This window comes from Mercenaria mercenaria, unplaced genomic scaffold (assembly GCF_021730395.1).
Source record: "Mercenaria mercenaria strain notata unplaced genomic scaffold, MADL_Memer_1 contig_4417, whole genome shotgun sequence".
In the NCBI taxonomy this organism is placed as follows: Eukaryota; Metazoa; Mollusca; class Bivalvia; order Venerida; family Veneridae; genus Mercenaria; species Mercenaria mercenaria.
In genome coordinates, this window is record NW_026462644.1 from 21,120 (window position 1) to 40,187 (window position 19,068).

General features: G+C 33.7%; 1 protein-coding gene across 2 annotated transcripts in view; it reads right to left on the reverse strand.

The window, feature by feature from the left end:
- Window positions 1-19,068, reverse strand: part of LOC123556518 (probable protein phosphatase 2C T23F11.1) — a 38,205-nt gene extending 19,137 nt beyond the window's left edge. Inside the window, exons 1-5 of one of the 2 annotated variants that reach the window (XM_045347290.2) lie at window positions 18,962-19,068; window positions 11,760-11,985; window positions 7,738-7,821; window positions 6,653-6,694; window positions 386-451 (exon numbers count right to left, since the gene is read on the reverse strand). In XM_045347290.2, coding sequence (XP_045203225.1) covers window positions 386-451; window positions 6,653-6,694; window positions 7,738-7,821; window positions 11,760-11,862 — 295 coding nt within the window. In that variant the 5' untranslated portion in view covers window positions 11,863-11,985; window positions 18,962-19,068. The remainder of the gene's footprint in view (window positions 1-385; window positions 452-6,652; window positions 6,695-7,737; window positions 7,822-11,759; window positions 11,986-18,961) is intronic. The other variant, XM_045347291.2, reaches the window with a different exon arrangement.

The window sequence follows — 19,068 nt, forward strand, 5'->3', positions numbered from 1 at the left end:
ACAAAGAGCAAATATGACATTACTATCATTTGTGCACCAAATATTCAAATAAAGCTTATCCATTCTGGAAAAATCAGTGACTAAATAATGGTAAGGGTTAATTTTGTTTTCAGTAAAAACATAATCACCTAGCTTCTCACTAAAGCATAATATTATGCTAACACAATTTTCTCAGATATGAAAAATATGAAGATGCAAACTGTGACAAGAAGGTACAGAAACTCAATTTTACATGGATTGCGGCCAAGAGCATGGGAAAAACGATCTATTTCTTCGTGAGCATGCTCTGATCTACCAAGATCTATGTGTCCAGCCTAGGACTATGTGTGATCTAGGTTAAATACTTTACAGAAGCAGGTTCAGCTTGGCATTAAGTAGTACTTACCATAAGCTGGTTGCATAATAATTTTCTTGTGCAGATTACTGCTAGCATACTGTGCCACTTTTGCTCCTGCAAATTAAAAATATACACTTTTGTTCATGTATAAAATCACAAGGGAACAAAACAGCCAAACTGTCACAATATAAACCCTTCACAGCAAAATTAATCTTGAATTTTAAAGTACTACTACTAGTCTTATTATTAAACAAACACAATCATGTCAATTTTCGCAGTATTGACTTATTCAAGGACACTACCTCTGGAGATACTTATCCAAACCATCTGGTTAGCAAACATAACCCAAGTTCTATAGAATACACATTCTGTGATCAGAGAAAAAAATGCTCTTGTGACTGAGGTGACACTGTCAACTTTCGCAAATTTGATAAATACAAGGGCCATAACTTTGGTGATACTAATCTAATATGGCTGCTTATCAAATGTGACCTAGATTTTATACAGATACACATTCTGCACAAATTTAGTTTCATTCCAAATAAATATACTCTAGTCATTGAGCAGACACTGTCAATTTTTGCAATTCTGAGTAATTCAAGGGCAATAGCTCTAGAGCTACTGGGACTATCCAGCTGGTGATCGAACTGGCCGAGATACTAGGCCAATAGTTTGCTGAACATTGGATTAAATTGCTCTGGCAGTTGAGCTAGCACTGTGTTGTGCTGTGTCTGTAACTCAAGAGCAACTGGGACTATCTTGCTGTCAATCTTAACTGAGACATTATGCCCGTAAACATTCTAACCAAGTTTAGAGAACATAATAACTGCCTATATAATATTATGCCTGTTAACATTAAGTTATTGAGCTGACACTGTAAATCAAGGGTCATAACTTCAAAGCTACTGGGCCATTCTGACTGGTTATGGAACTTCGCTGAGATATTACGCTTATGAATATGTGAACATTGGATGAGAACTTCTCAAATTAGAGTGCAGGCAACTTTACTGTATGCTGCCTGTCTGCTGCAGGTGTTCACATAATATGTACGTCCCCTTTCAAAGGTGCAAAAAAGCTACTATTTTAATACTAAATACATTAATGCTAAACAGCTGTTCTGTTCTGGGCCCATATTAATAATTGTATAAGTCTAAAACTTAGACTTAAAGAATGGCAAATATTCAATTTGCTGGAACATTACTGATAGCATATTCATCCTGCTGAAATTGTGCATAAGCCATTATAAGCTGCAAAATGAAAATCCTGAAAAAATTTCTTATTACAATCCATGTATATCTGACAATGCCAGAGCAAAATGAAAATGTAGCATTTGAAAGTTTAAACGTTAATAATTACAGGCACTGTTCTCGACCATTCAACAAGGATACTGCAAAACTGGCCGTGAGCTCAAAATAAAAGGCAGTATTTAACACAACAAAAAACAAAATAAATCTTGGCAATCAGGCATTTTGATAGCCTTGACGCATTATAAGTGAAACAATTTAAAGGTCCAATGCTTAATAATTTAATAGAGCAGCTGCCTTCTTCTCCACTGAAAAGCTTTCTTCCTATATTTTACTTTTCTTCAAAAATCAAATTAATTATCCTTATTAACATCCAATATTAAACTTTCTGACAAGAGAACATCAAAACTATGTTTTCTGTTTTCTGTTACACTAAAATGTAAATACGAGTTGAAATTGGCTCGAGGCAAGCGGAACTTGCTGTTGTATTCATCATGCAGGCCGAGTGCAATTTTTTACCAAGAATATAATAAATCCAAGCAAAACAAGCTGTGCAGGAGCCTGATAGCTAAGAGATCTAAAATGGAAAGTGATTTGCTGTTCGCAACTCTATAATCTGTCCCACACCGTTTACCGCATCAGGATTGCATTAGCTACACCCTCAACAGTCCAGAATAGAATTTTTTTGTATACCATTTTTATTGGAGTTTAAAAAAGATGTCTGCAAAAATTGTTTTCATAAATAATTAATTGCAGGACGAGTACAAACTTTCGCTTGATGAGTGAAAAATGTAGGCAGCTCGTCCTGCAGGACAATTTGCTTTCAAAAAATTTGTTTAGCCCTAACTAATAAGAAGTACTACTGAAAGTGCAAATACAAGAGAAAACCCTTCAAAGCAAATAATATGCCAAGAGAATAATAAATGCATATCATGAAAAGGGTATTTTAATGTAATGTAACAGAGCACTTTTCAATCACCTCCATTGTAACAAGTTGCTCATCTGATATTGACTTTTTGACCTTGAATATATGGAAGACACACTGAATCATGAATGGTTACAACTGTGTTAAGTATTAAAAACATAAAAAAGGTTAATTGCTCCCATTTGAACAAATACAAGAGATCCTTACAAGAATGCTATGGATCAAATTCAATAAAGATTCACAGTTAGGTCATTTAAAGATATTTCTACTTTCAGCTGAAGTGTCCCCTTCAAGCAGCCAAGTGCCTCCATTTGAAGCAATTTAACATTGGACTTTATAAGAATGCTGCGGACGAAGTTTGATGAAGATCCATCAAGCGGTTCATGAGAACAAGTCATTTCAAGGCTTATCTATTTTCAGCTCTAGTAGCCCCTAAATGGGGTCAAGCATCGTTATTTGAATAATTTTGACAGAGAACCTTACAATGATGCTACAGATCGAGGTGTTCATGAGAAGAAGACAGTTAGTGTAAAGGGTTTTCTATTTTTAGCTCTGGCAGCACCTAAAAAGAGGCCAAGTGCCCTCATTTGATTAAATTTGTGAGAGGATCCTGCCAGGGTGCTACAGACCAAGTTTGGTGTAATTCTGACTAGCAGTTTCAAAAGATATTTATGTAAATTGCTGATGATGGACGACAGACCATCAACCTATACTAACAGCTCTCCCTGAACATTCTGTGCGGCTGAGCAAAAAATGTAGTATCAAACAAGTGAAAAACTGGTTGCTATAAATATGAATTAGGCTTCTATAGTATGGTTTGTTCACTACATCAAATACTAGACTAAGTAATGATCTGTCACCTTTATATCTATTCAGATTTAAAGCATAATCCCGGTAAAGTCACAGAAGAGATTAAGAAATGTGCTGTTATATTTCAAAGACAAATACACATATTTAGCTAGAATAAATACATATGCTTAAAATCAGGCTATGTAAGATATGTGTTATTATTACACTGCACATACATATTAATACATCTGTCCACAGAAAGTCAGAGGAATTCAGATAAGAGCTCTATGCCACATTTGCCAGATCATTTCTACTCTAAGACTAGGAAATATGTTTACTACTTCCCAAACTTAACACTGACGGGAAAGAATTGTGTTTCTTAGGACTGGCTGTCAATTATATATTAAGGCCACTCGTTCAGACATTTAAGGCGAAAAAAATATTGTGCAAAAGAGATCAACCGTTGCATGCTTTTGAAATAATGGAGAAAATGAACATTTTGCTTGTCATTTTACCAATATCTAACACATAGTTTCACACACTTAATCATTTTTCAATATCATATATACATTCTGTGGAAAGTTTTCTGACAAAGTCTCTGGTCTGACAATAAATCACAATGAGTGAAATCCCAAACAAAACCCCAGGTTCACATGCTAAATAACAATCCTAAGATGTATACATGAGACACAAACTTTTAGGCAATTTCAGAATATTTTTTACTAAGTCAAGGACCATAACTCTGGAACTTTGAGAGGATCCCAAACAAAACCTAAAACTTCACTGGCTGAATAATACTTCTTTAAGGTTAAATGACACCGGGTCAAGTTCTATTTAAGATACATACAACACAAACATTTATGCATTTTATGCATATTTTTAAGTCAAGGGCCATTACTCTGGTTTTATTGTGTGAAATCCCAAACAAAACCTAGCTGCACAACTTCACATGCTGAATTATATTCCAAATGATTTATATGACTGAAAGTCAAATACTTTTTGAGATATGTGTAATGCAACAGTCCTAGCCTCTTTTTGCATATTTATGACTAAATCAATGGCCATAACTCTGGTCTTACAGAGTGAAATTCTAAACAAAACCCCAGGTGCACAACTACATGCTATGATGCTAGTAGATGACTCTTTGTCACATTTTGAGATATGCAAAACACAAATTAGGATGGATGGAGGGACAGACATATTGACAAGGACAAATCAAAGCTTGCTCCCTCCACCCACCTAAAAAAATTTAGGGAGCACAAATACTCTGCTTGCTACCTGCATTAAAATTGATAACATAAAGACACAGTCATCTGCAAAGTTGGAAAGCAATAACACTTTACATACCAAATTTATAAACAATAACTTAGTTTTATTTGCATTTAATAATACTTAGACAGGTAACTTAATGTTCAGCCTAATTTTCTCTGCAGGCAACTAGGTTAGAAAAATAAGTCAAACACTGAGACTTGGTTACTGTTACTTTAAGAACAAACAGGGCAAAACTGAAATAATACAACTATAAGTACTTTGTTAATATTTAATATCTATGACACTCATAACTTTTTTGTTTTATTATTCTTCGATGACCTCAGTCCAAAGTTTAAGTGAGTGTTACTGAACAATGGAGGATAAAATTAAAGAGCAAAAGTGTTTTATTACATGTTTTCAGTGAATTATCAAAATATTAGAGTGAAATATATCTGTTATTTTCAGTGAAAAATATCAAATATATTTTTCACTGGTAAGAAACTATAAAATGGGTTAATTTAGTCAAAACATGAAATAAAAATAAAAGTTGTTTGTTTTACATGCAAGATTAAAATATCTTTCACTCAAGAACACCATATCTTACATTTTCACAATTGCCTATGCCACAAGTGAAAATTTTGCATCTGGTCTTTGTATTACAGAATCTAAACTTTTCTTTATATCTGACAAACTATATCTACACTAGATTTGAAAAACAATCAAGTTAGGTGCCATTTACAGACCTTAGCTGATCTATTTTCATCACATGCTACACTCGGATACTTTTAAATTTAATACTGAATGCCCATTTTACTTCTTACGGTTGTCGTAAAGGTGAATTTTCTCTTCAATTGTATCACTGATATTACTATTTGTTACAACCTATGTACTGGACATTGTAGCAGTATTTCTATTGTCTTGGCCTTTCACAGTATAGGTTTTTCTTGAAATGCTAATTATGGAATAATGAATGACTCCTACTTCAGCTTCATTAATATGTCATGAGATGTTTAGGTGTTCCTATTGGCTGACCTTACATCAAATGCTTCAAGCTTATTTATAAAACAGAAGGACAAATAACTAATATTTTGTTACACTAATACTTCAAAGCTAAGCAAGTCATACAATAGGGTGATAATAAGTACATGTAACATCCTATGTAAATATTGAAACAAGTTTTATTGCTAGTGTTGTATAAATTTTACACTTGTAAGCAATAAATATTGGCAGGTCAGTTATAACACTTGAGTATTCATTACATAGCTCTGATTTTAGCAATAACGAAGTTTTAGGGTGCATTGGCATTTCTGAACTTTTAACTGAATTACTGTTATTGTGAAAGAGTCATTGCTAAAAATATTTTGCAGGGATATAAAGATGGAGAGTTCATATTTGTTTTTGTTGGGTTTAATGTCACACCGATACAATTATTGTGTCACATGGCAATTTTCTGAATTGTGGTGGTGGAGGGAGATCCCCAGATGTCCCTCTGGGAATTTCAGGCACTGACAGATACCTGGTAGAGCCACCAATCTTCCGTAAGTCAACTGGATGGCAGAATTCTACATCCCAAGTGAGGTTCTGGACCAACAATGATGAGGGTGATTTGAAGTCAATGACCTTAACCACTTGACCATGGAGACCTTTCTGAATTTGTTGCTTATCAGAAAAAGTTACAGGCTGTATAAGTCATTTAAATTTCCTTACAGTGTCTACTGTTAGACTTGGGAATCAGTATGTAACAGTGCACAATTTAATTATGTATAATATATTAGCTTTTTACTATATCCTTTATTCAGCTAAGTCATAAAAATCAGTTCACATTCAGCAACAGTTTTGGGCTTAAAATAAATAAATTTGCATCACAATCTGATCTATTTCTTATGAACAAATTTTGGTGAAATTTCGATTTGATATAACACAAATTACTACAAACAGATATGCAGAATTTTATCATTATAAATGTATGCATTGTCCACAAAGGTAAGCAACTAATAGTTGAAAAGTTCAAGCCTTAAATTTAGACTGGGAACATTTGAGGAACATGGGCCAGAACGTGAGAGAAATATTCTGACAAACTGACAGATTTGGTTACTTCATACATACCACGTGTGTTTTTCACATCTTTAGGATTTGTCTGTTGGTCCTCTAAACATAATTATATAATCGCATATAACTTTTCTCACACAGGCAAGACTTTCATTTAATTACAAAAATATAAATTTTATTAATAACTTTTCACTTATTCAGGGTAAAAAGAAAAGAAAATCATACTTTATTACATGTTCTGGAAGCTTCTCTTTCACAGATGGAATGAAAATCTTGAATACATTTTGTATCTTCTCGTTTGCAATGAGTTAAAATGTACATGACATGGAGATGAAACATGCCAAAACCATTTGTAAAAACTTGTGTATTTTTTACTTTTTTCAACCTTTCAAAAGTTTTTCAGACCTTACTTTCCAGAAACACTCCGCAAAAAATAACGTATCAAAATATCTGTATCACAGACAGGTTTTACAACATACAATTTTTAACAAATACTGACAGTACTCTATTTTTTACTGGAAAAAATGTTGAGGTTCACACTTTAGACTATTTTCAAGTACACTCCAGTTCTAAACATGATAGACATAAATTAAGACAAATGGAATGCTTACATCTAGGTAATATCCAGACTATAATGTCTAGGCTATATTTCATGAATACAATCATTCTAAAAATGGGCAAATATCCTCTAAAAATATATTACTTGAATAAATTTTCTGAATTTCTGACAAAATGTGGCATAGGGCTTCTTGGCATCAACTTGATTTAAATATAAAGTATTTAATTTGGTTTGTTTCAAATTAATCAGAACCACGCAACTTGATAATAAACAAACACCTGATAATCAGGTGAAGCATGCTCAAAGTATACTCATAATGCAAGCAAACACTGGATCCTTGTCCATTTCCACTAAGCATTAAAATCTTGTCCTTAAACAGATTTTTACAAATGTACATATATAAGACAACTTATTACTGAAAACTTTATCAATAGTTATTCAGTAAGATAACCTACAATTTCTTCAAAAGCTGGACTTGGCGAGCTGCCACAAAGGATGTCTTCAGCAAGACAGCAATGACATTTTTAATATACTACCATTCCAATTCTGTTGTTTTTATTTCTATTGAAAAATGCATGCTTACCTCCATGTCCATCAAACACAGCAAAGAACATGGCATCTTTGTCCCCAGGTAGTGACAACAACTGACAGTGAGCATCCTCCATATCTTACACAATGTTAAGGCTATAAAAACTTTATGAGCATTTCACTCAGTGAAGTTTTTTTTCACCTATACCGAGTACGGTACTAAACAGTGTTTTTCAAAATATAATTCAGAAATGTACAATTCTCTGTCAAGGAGTAAAATAAATTACTTAGTTGAAACTTACATGTGGGTGGCTCACAGAAAAACTGCAAACACACAATTTCAATAGAAAAACTTTCATCTACATCTTAAAAGGTTAAAATGTAAAATAAATACTACCGGTTAGTCTCAGCTCCAAATGTAAGAAATGTTATACCAAAATTATTTCAGATAAGATTATTTAAGTCAACAAGAGCACCGACTATGGGTGCCATCGCTTGTCTGCAAGTGCTGGACAATATGTAAGAAAAGAATTATAGTTCAGATTTTCTAAGTACAAAAGGGCCATAATTCTGACAAAATGCAGGTTAGAGTTATGGTTCTTGAACTACATAGTCCCCTAATGATGATAAACAAGTGTACAAGGTTTCAAAGCTGTAGCTTTTATAGCTTTTAAGAAAAGGTGACCTAAACAATAAATTTAACCAAAAAAACTCCAATTTCAATGCACAAACTGAAACAGGGCCATAATTCTGATAAAATGCATATTAGAGTTATGGGTCTTGGCCTACATAGTCCCCTAATAATGATAAACAAGTGTGCAGCGTTTTAAAGCTGTAGCTTTTATAGTATTTGAAAAAGGTGGACTAAACAAAATTTTTAACCAAGTAACAGAAATTTTCTAAGTACAAAAAGGGCCATAATTCTGATAAAATGCCTATCAGAGTTATGGTTCTTGGCCTACATAGCAGAGCTCTCGCGAGTGGGCGACTTGAGCAAAATAGGCGCTTTGCAACTTCAAATTTCGCTCTAATCTTACCTCAAAGTGAAATGTAAGTTGCCCGATTTTCTTTGATATCCGAACTTGCTAATTACCGCTTTCCGGGCTGTTGGCAATTTGCACGGTGTCAAATTGAGAGTTGAATACACAAATACACCCCGATAGCATAATTTAAGCTCCGCCTACTTCAGGTACTTGCAAGATTTTCCCGAGAAATGTGAAAGCGAATCAAATTATCCGATACACCAGAGTCGCTTATGTTCAGCCAATTAGCGACGTGGTTACGTCTTTGACACTTTGCGTTTACTGTCAACATGTTCGAGTCACAGGTACTCTGCGGCTGGAAATAAAGCTGCTGTGTTGACTACCCGCCGTGATTTGACCGTTATTTCTCCTATTTCAAATCCTGTACATTTATAGTCACCAAATAACCCGCAACTTTCGAATTAAATGCTTCTTTAAAATATTACGAATTTGCCGATGATATTAAAAAAATGTCATTTTTATAATATCACTTGAAAATTCTGGATACTTTAAACAAGAGCTGTCTGATGACAGCGCGCTCGACTACTCGAAGAATTGATTGAAGAATGGGGTCAAAATATTTCTACGGATATTCAGACAAAAGAAATAAATAGATATTTCGATAAGTCTTGCACTAAATGGCAATATATGAGGCAATTTCAAAGTCCAAAAAGGGCCATAATTCAGTCAAAATAGTTATGTACTCTTGCCTACAGATGGAAATCATAATGATAAACAAGTGTTCAAAGTTTAAAAGCCATATGTCAAATAGTTTTGACAAAACATGGACTTGTATGAAAACAGAACCAATTTCAAAGTCCAAAAAGGGCCATAATTCAGCCAAAATAGATGACAGAGTTATTTCCTCTTTCCTACAGATAGAGACTATTATACTAAACAAGTGATAAAAGTTTCAAAGCCATATGTCAAACACTTTACAAAAAATATAAACTGGTACGAAAAACTTAACCAAGATTTCTAAGTCAAAAGGGGCCATAATTCAGCCAAAATCCTTGATGGAGTTATGTACTCTTGCCTATAACTGGACATGGTGATGGTAAACAGGTGTTGAAAGTTTCAAAGCTTTATCTCAAAAGACTTTGTCAAAATATGAACTGGTATGAAATATTAACCCAGATTTTTAAGTCGAAAGGGGCCATAATTCAGCCAAAATCCCTGATGGAGTTATGTACTCTTGCCTATAACTGGCTATGGTGATGGTAAACAAGTGTTGAAAGTTTCAAAGCTTTATCTTAAAAGACTTTGTCAAAATATGAACTGGTACGAAAAACTTAACCATGATTTCTAAGTCAAAAGGGGCCATAATTCAGCCAAAATTCTTGATGGAGTTATGTGCTCTTGCCTATAACTGGCCATGATGATGGTAAACAAGTGTTGAAAGTTTCAAAGCTTTATCTTAAAAGACTTTGTCAAAATATGAACTGGTACGAAAAACTTAACCATGATTTCTAAGTCAAAAGGGGCCATAATTCAGCCAAAATCCTTGATGGAGTTATGTGCTCTTGCCTATAACTGGCCATGATGATGGTAAACAAGTGTTGAAAGTTTCAAAGCTTTATCTCAAAAGACTTTGTCAAAATGTGGACTGGTACGAAAAACTTAACCAAGGTGTGACGCCGACGCCGACGCCGTGGTGAGTAGGATAGCTCTACTTATTCTTCGAATAGTCGAGCTAAAAAGCATTTAAATCGAATGTTGTTAGTTATTTGGTGACTGTGTATGTAAAGAATTTCAAATAGGAGAAATAACATCAAATCATGTTGGCTGTATTTCCAGCCGCAAGGTACCTGTGGTTCGAGTGCAAAAAACAATGTTTCGTCAAGAAGCTGCTGATTAACCATGCGATTAATTGGAATATATTGTACACAATTATTTGTTATCTATGGTAAAAGAACGACATGTAATGTATTAACTACGTTAAATTAACTTCCATTGATGAATTGATTTGAATATGTATTTCTAGTTTACACAGTTTACTTTCAGTTTTATTCGAGTGAGATACTGTTCACTGAGGTGGTGACTCAGTGTTAACGCTTAGCCTTACGTTTTAAGAAAAAAAAATCAAACAACACCAAATCATAGAAAGAAAGAGTTGTTTCACATGAAAATTTTCAGCATGTAAAACATGTATATTACTCTATGAAACAAGTGTCAGTATACTGATATAAACATTGAATTCTGGAAAAGGACTGCCTAAATGGGCCTCACTTCCGGACAGTTAAACGCCTTTAAAAACTCACCATTTTCAAAGAACTGTTACACATGTTCATTTTGATCCATTTGCAATAGCGTACGAGTGTTGAAATTTCACATAACTAGGCACAGTTTTCAGCAATTGTTTATTTTTATTTCTTTACAAATGGCATTCATTTTCAAAGGGGGACAACTTTTCAGAATATTTTAAGTATCTGTCGTACAAGACAGTACAGCAGAACATGTAATGGTCAGGTAAAATATTTGTAAAGATGTTGTTCGTTTATCAAATATTTCTGTGTTTTGATGATATACTCCTATTAAACCTTAATAATAAACACTTCATACAAGATATAACCAAAAATCTGCGGGTTAGATTTACAGCATCGGCTTGAATTCTGAATACGACTTTTTTCAGAATTTTGTAATGAAACAATAACCACTGTATGGGAAATGACCTAACTAAGAAAATGAATAATCACATCAATGTTCTTAATCTTAAAACAAGAAAATTACAGCCACCTTTCGAATCACTCAACAGCATTGCGGTAGGAAAGTCTTCCCACTTCTCTCTAAAGTCTCCCCACTTCTTCCTAAATCAGCTTGAGGGAGAAGTGACTTCTCCCAAAAAATTGGACCTAGCTAGACCCCTGCATAGTCCCCTAATGATGATAAACAAGTGTGCAAAGTTTCAAAGCTGTAGAGCTCTTACAGTGTTTGAGAAAAGGTGGACCTAAACAAAAGTTTTAACCGACACCAACGCCCAAGTGACCACAATACCTTGTATATTTTTTTCAAAAATCAGACGAGCTAAAAATGGTATCAACAAGTTCAAGGATACTTATTCTCCATCCCTGCATGCAGGAGACACCCACTTTCACTGCAGTGTTCTGGCAGCTTGATGTCTCCTTTGTGGTAACTGGTTCTGACAATGTTTGACCCATTCCTCATTTGTGGCTGGAATAATCACTCGACCAGTCACCGATAATCTGTGACAAGGATATTGCAGTGTTATAACGTTTTGCCTCTAGTGCAAACACATGATGATGACAAAGTAGTATCCTTTCCTGCAACAAAAATAGTAAATGTTGTGGTATCTTCTGAACAATGCAAGACTATAATCAAGGTAAGGTAATAAATAGAAACGAGAGTGTCTAGACGTCCAGTTACTGTACTCCTAGCACAGCAGTAATGATTACTCGAATATTCGGATACTGGCAATCTTGCAGACGCAAACTGTGTCTTCAACGCTAACATACTACGCTTTTCACAACTGATAGTTTCATGTAGTCGCAATCGAGATAACGTGATCTAAAAATAGTTTACCTGTAATGCCCAAGGTACAATGACAAGCAGCTGAAAGCTTTACATGTCTGTGTTACATCTGTTTTACGGCTAGAAACACATAATGATAAAACTCACTGTCGCTCAAAACATAAACATCACTGCATCTTGAGTCGACCGTGGGAAAATGGAGTAATACAAAACTGGCATGGGGGCAACAGGTCAATCTTTGATTGAGTAAAGAAATACAAACACATTAAACTTGTATGCAATGTTATAATGCTTTATATAATACTTTACTTAAATGTATAAGATATATTTAAAGTTAGAAGATACATTTAAAATTTCTTAATCACTATAGTATAAAAAAACTGCCCAATTACAAAATATGTAACTGCCCTTTTTACGCATTGGAATCGTCTGTTTACAAAATAAAGTGTCGGCTTTGTCATATCCTATCAGACTCGATCATGTTGGAAGGACTTGTATTTCTTTATGCTTATTACAAAAATCGTAATTAATGGAGAATAAGACATCATTTTCAAAGAAATATTTGTTTTTATGTACATGTTCAGAATATTACCGTTGTTCATCATTGTTGAATCTATGTGAAGTTGTTCTTTTCAATTAAAAATAAATGCTTTACACCCCTTCAAAATCTTGTATTTACCCAATTTTCCCACGGTCTTGTCGGGGAGCTGACAATCAAATTTATTAACATTACAGCATAATTATAAGCATTCCTGTTAATAGATCTATGCTGATTAGTCTGGACTACATAATAATCTACTCGACCTTCTGACGGCCTCAGAAAAAAACAAAAACTTCTCAAAACATTTTTTTCCTGTACATTTAAGGGTTCTCAAACTTAGAGGTTCCGTCTAGCCGTCTATGATCAACACCTACCTGTGTGCAGCTAGGGCAGACCCATTTAACATACTGTGACATTTTTATGATGGCTTCACCCTTACATAAAAGGCGAAAACATCAGTACATGTATTTCTAAGATTTGTGGGCTACTGTGTGTATTTGATTCCTGCATTCCCGATTACATGATAGGCGTGGTGAAGTGTCAAAATGTCATACTATCTATTTATGGATCAGAGTTTTGACTGCAGTGGAAACTTCCAAACTCTAACCAATTTTGTAGTACTTCTTGAATTACACTCAATGTTCATTAAAGTAAGGCAGTTATCATTTTTGAGGAAAATACCCTATGTGGGTCCTACAAATTGTCAAAGAATGACTACTTTTTCAATCTGAAATGCACTAGAATGAACCCAATGATTGCAATGATTAAAATACGGTAACGTTCTACTAGGTTTATCACAAAATACATGTATTATACCACAAAATGCAATAACCAAAAAAAAAAATTGCACCAATAAAAACAACAAGAGCTGTCCATAAGACAGCACGCTCGACTTTTCTCAGTGCTCGACTCTGAATTAGAGCTTTGCCAGTAAAAGGGGCATAAATCTGTCAAAATTCTAATCAGAGCTATGGGGATTGTTTCTTATGGTGTAGCCTTTGTTAGTAAATAACTACTTTAAGTTTCAAGTCAATAGCTTTGATAGTAACAGAGATATTGACGCTATATAAAACTTTAACCAAAAAATTCTAAGTTAAAAAGGGGCAATACTCTGTCAAAATTCAAATCAGAGTTATGGGGATTGTTTCTCCTGGTGTTGACTTTGATAGTAAATACCTTTTTCAAGTTTCAAGTCAAAAGCTTTGATAGTAACAGAGATATTTGACTTTATCAAAAACTTTAACAAAAAAAATCTAAGTTAAAAAGGGGCATAAATCTGTCAAAATTCATATAAGAGTTATAGGGATTGTTTCTCCTGGTGTAAACTGTGATAGTTAATAACTATTTCAAGTTTCAAGTCAAAAGCTTTGATAGTAACAGAGATATTTGACTTTATCTACAAGAGGGTCATGATAACCCTGAATCGCTCACCTGAGTAATATGAGCCACGTTTCAAATGGCAAACTGACGCTTAAACATTAGAAAGTAGGTCAGTAGGTCAAATTCATGGTCACTGAAAGTCATTTTTAAGATTAGTGTGCAAAACTGTACATGCCATCCTAGTTTCAAGGCTGTATCTTAAACAAGAGGACCATGATGGTCCTGAATCGCTCACCTGTTCCCGCATGACACAGTTTCGAGTATGACGTCGTTTTTTCTATTATTTGACAAAGTGACCTAGTTTTTGAGCTCATGTGACCCAGTTTTGAACTTGACCTAGATATCATCAAGATAAAAATTCTGACTAATTTTCATGAAGATCCATTGAAAAATATGGCCTCTAGAGAGGTCAAAAGATTTTTCAAATTTTAGACCTAATGACCTAGTTTTTGACCGCAGCTGACCCAGTTTCAAACTTGACCTAGATATCATCAAGATGAACATTCAGACCAACTTTCATACAGATCCTATGAAAAGTATGGCCTCTAGAGAGGTCACAAAGTTTTTTTATTATTTGACCTACTGACCTAGTTTTTGACGGCACGTGACCCAGTTTCAAAACTGACCTAGATATCATCAAGGTGAACATTCTGACCAATTTTCATGAAGATCCATTCAAGGGTATGGCCTCTAGAGAGGTCACAAGGTTTTTCGATTTTAAGACCTACTGACCTAGTTTTTGATCGCAGTTGACCCAGTTTCAAATCTGACCTATATATCATCAAGATAAACATTCAGACCAACTTTCATACAGATCCCATAAAAAATATGACCTCTAGAGAGGTCACAAGGTTTTTTCATTATTTGACCTACTGACCTACTTTTTGAAGACATGTGACCCACTTTCGAACTTGACCTAGATATCATCAAGATGAACATTCTGACTAATTTTTATGAAGATCCATTCACAAGTATGGCCTCTAGTGAGGTCACAAGGTTTTTCTATTTTTAGATCTACTGACCTAGTTTTTGACCGCATGTGACCCAGTTTCGAACTTGAACTAGATATCATCAAGATGAACATTCAGACCACCTTTCATACAGATCCCATGAAAAATATGGCCTTTAGAGAGGTCACAAGGTTTTTCTATTATTTGACCTACTGACCTAGTTTTTGAAGGCACGTGACCCAGTTTCAAACTTGACCTAGATATCATGAAGGTGAACATTCTGACCAATTTTCATGAAGATCTTGTGAAATATATGGGCTCTAGAGAGGTCACAAGGTTTTTCTATTTTTAGACCTACTGACCTAGTTTTTGAAGGCACGTGACCCAGTTTCGAACTTGACCTAGATATCATCAAGATGAACATTCTGACCAACTTTCATAAAGATGATGTGAAAAATATGGCCTTTAGAGAGGTCACAAGGTTTTTCTATTATTTGACCTACTGACCTAGTTTTTGACGGCACGTGACCCAGTTTCGAACTTGACCTAGATATCATCTATTATTGATTAACAATGTGGGATATTAACGATACGATTGGCTGAAGTTTGACAGGCGAGTAGGCGGGGTTGACTATGGATTTATCGGTAATTTAATCTACAATAAAGATTTACAACTTTAAGTAAACCGATCACAACACTCAGAAAAACTCAGCGATTCGGATTTTGCCTGGAGGCGATAATTAGGCGAAGTGGCCGACTTTACAGCGACGATATCGCTCAAATCGTCTTGTAGGATGTTCCCTGAAAAACTCAGCATCATGTAACACAATTACAGAGTTTTCTCTTGGATTTTTTATTTCATGATCTGTTCAATTTTTTAAACAAGTTACAAAAATGACCCCTTGAAATTGAAAATGACCCCCAAAGTCAAACATGATGGGATCATTATGACCCCATATCAAAATTTCCAAGGGAAAACCCTGCAATTAGTTTTTCATTTCAACTTTTATTCATTATTTTTCTGTCTTCTGCACGTGAGGAAAGCCCTGTCACTGCCTCGTCCTCAAACGAAGCGGAATCTACAAACATAAAACGGCAAGATGAAATGCCGGCCTTGTATTATCACAGAATCTTAGACGTTTCGACCCCAAGACATTTCAACCCCAAAATTTAATTTTCTTGGACAATTCGACCCCAAAGACATTTCGACCCCTCAGAAATAGTTGTATGTTTTCATTTTATATTTCTTCCATTTTGCATATTTTAGAAAATATTAATATATAGGTGTATATAAATATTCTTTTTTTAAATGAATCATACACAAAATACATGTGAGGGAATAAACCGCGCTGACCGGAAAGTTTATTATTAGAACTAATTGAATTATTTCTTCATGTTTAATTTGATAATTTAAAAAGAAAATATATTATGAAAAATCAGTTTTTAAAAGAATTATATCATGTTTATATATGAATATAAAAACGTTTACTGCATTTATTGCCAAAGCACAATTAATGTCCTTTGAATATATGCGGCCTCTGATTAGTCCTGATAGAGTTTGTTTGGATTATCACACCTTTTGATTATATCAATTAATCAGTATATTTGTAAGCACACACAAGTGACATGTGACAAATAATGTCTAACAAGCTTAAGGTAAGTGCAGTTAAACATGATAAGCTTTTATCTAATTTAAAAGGTAACAAAATTCTGGCGATTGTTGTTCATCTACGAGTGCGCAAATTTCCCGTGCGCTCAACAAATTTTCAACTTCGTGTAAAAACGTTTAGTGCATTTTATCTCCCTTTTGTAAATTAATTATTTATTTGAGATATGATTTAATTCTATCATAAACCCTAAAAATACGATTTATTAAAGAAATACCTGTGTACATTAGAGAATCTAGGACATGGAAATTTCGAATGCACAAATTTCCAGTGCGCACGCCGATTTTCAATCATGTACAAGACGTAACGCGCAAAAGTATTTTAATTTCCTTTTGAAAAATAATAACTGATATATATGTTTGAATTCAGTCATAAATCACTTCAAAAATACCATTTGTTAAAGAAATACGGGTGTATTTCAATTATGGCAATTTCCCGCGTGGTCGCCGAATTTCAGTCTCTTATAAAATCGTTTTGCGTTAAAGAATTTTATTGATCATACTTTTAAAATCATACTTTAAATCGCGTGTATTTGCTATAATATTTAATATAGAAAAAAGTAATACGGCTGCCACGTTTTCCTTACAGATATGAAATATGATAATAATCTTCTCCCCGTTTTTAACAGAACAGTACTCATATGTTCTTATATTTTGCAGTAACGGGTTTTTCGTGTTTGATATTTTACAACTGGAAGGAATGTCGTTCATAGAAAAGAAAAGAGCAGTTTGTAAATAACAAAAATCATATTCTGTATTCTGTAAAGCAAATATTTTTAAAAAATCCCTTACAAAAATAACATTAAATGCGAAAATAAGCAATGTGTTGTTTAATTTCCTATTGTTTTCTTTACATTTTCGCCGAAATTAATGATAATGTTGACACATGTTTATAAATATCCGATGTCACCACAATCGCTTAATTGATTGTTAATTGCAATGCGCACTGCAGATAAATATACACGTGCTGTATATCAACAAATAATTAATCAAGGTGAGATAATCAAATCAAAAGATCACATTTTTCTTATTATTATTTTAAATATCAATGTAATGAAGATGGTGACATCTTGAAATTCTTTGAGTTACATTATAATTATTTATATTTGGTTGAAATAAATAAATAAATAAAGAGGTATTAAAGATGTGACTTTATTAAAGTTATTTTCATAATTAAAATTTAAGCGAAATCGGCCCATGATTTTAAAAAAAAAATCTTTTTCTTTTGTTTTAATAATTATAGCTGTGTACTAAAATAGTCTTTAAGATGATTTGAAAATATAAATAAACACCGAGTAAGAAAATATGTTATATGAAGGTTATTTTAAGATAGATAATCAGAACGATTTGTTCTTAAATTATTTACGTAATAAACGCCGCTGATACATAAATCCCGTTATTTTCGTTAATAAAAAAAAAATATATATATAAATGATGATTATTTCGTTATTGTAAGATAAAAATCACTTATTTTCATATGAAAGCAGGTACTAATATAGTGTTTAAGAAATTAGAAAAAGAATTTTAGAAAATAAAGAAATTTAGACAAATATGGCTCATTTTCGTAAAAAAAATCTTATTTTCACGAAAATAACCATATTTTAACATTGGGCATATCATTGAATGGGGTCGAAATGTCCAAGGAGTTGGGGTTGAAATGTCTTGGGGTCGAATTGTCTCTTGGGGTTGAAATGTCTTGGGGTCGAAATGTCTTGCTAGCTTATCACACGTATTGGGCTGCGAAAATTTTCTCAAAACTACTCTTACTCGGCAGTCACGCAAATGGTTGAAACTAGTCCGATTTTAAGAAATATGTGGGAAAAAAAGCTGAAATTATAAAAGACAAGTTGAATAATAGTAGTGACAAAAAACTCAGCAACATGTTACACAATTACAGTGTTTTCTCTTGGATTTTTTTATTTCATGATCTGTTAAATTTTTTAAACACGTTACAAAAATGACCCCTTGAAATTGAAAATGACCCCCAAAGTCAAACATGAAGGGGTCATTATGACCCACTATCAAAATTTCCAAGGGAAAACCCTGCAATTAGTGTATCATTTCAACTTTTAATCATTATTTTTCTCTATCTGTCAAAGGATTTTTATTTTTCAAAGGAAATTCTATTCGCAGGCACCAAACAGAAAGTGACAATCTTTCCCTAGTAGAATTTCGGAAAAATAACTTAATTTCAAGAAAAAGGCTGATAGAATGGACTTCGAGTTTTTCACCTTTTCCTTCCTAAAATATTCTATGGAACTCCAAGACTGATACAGTGTTCACAAAATACAGTTAGAAAATGTTTCGATGGTTACAGGAAGTAGGGGGCGCCTCACTC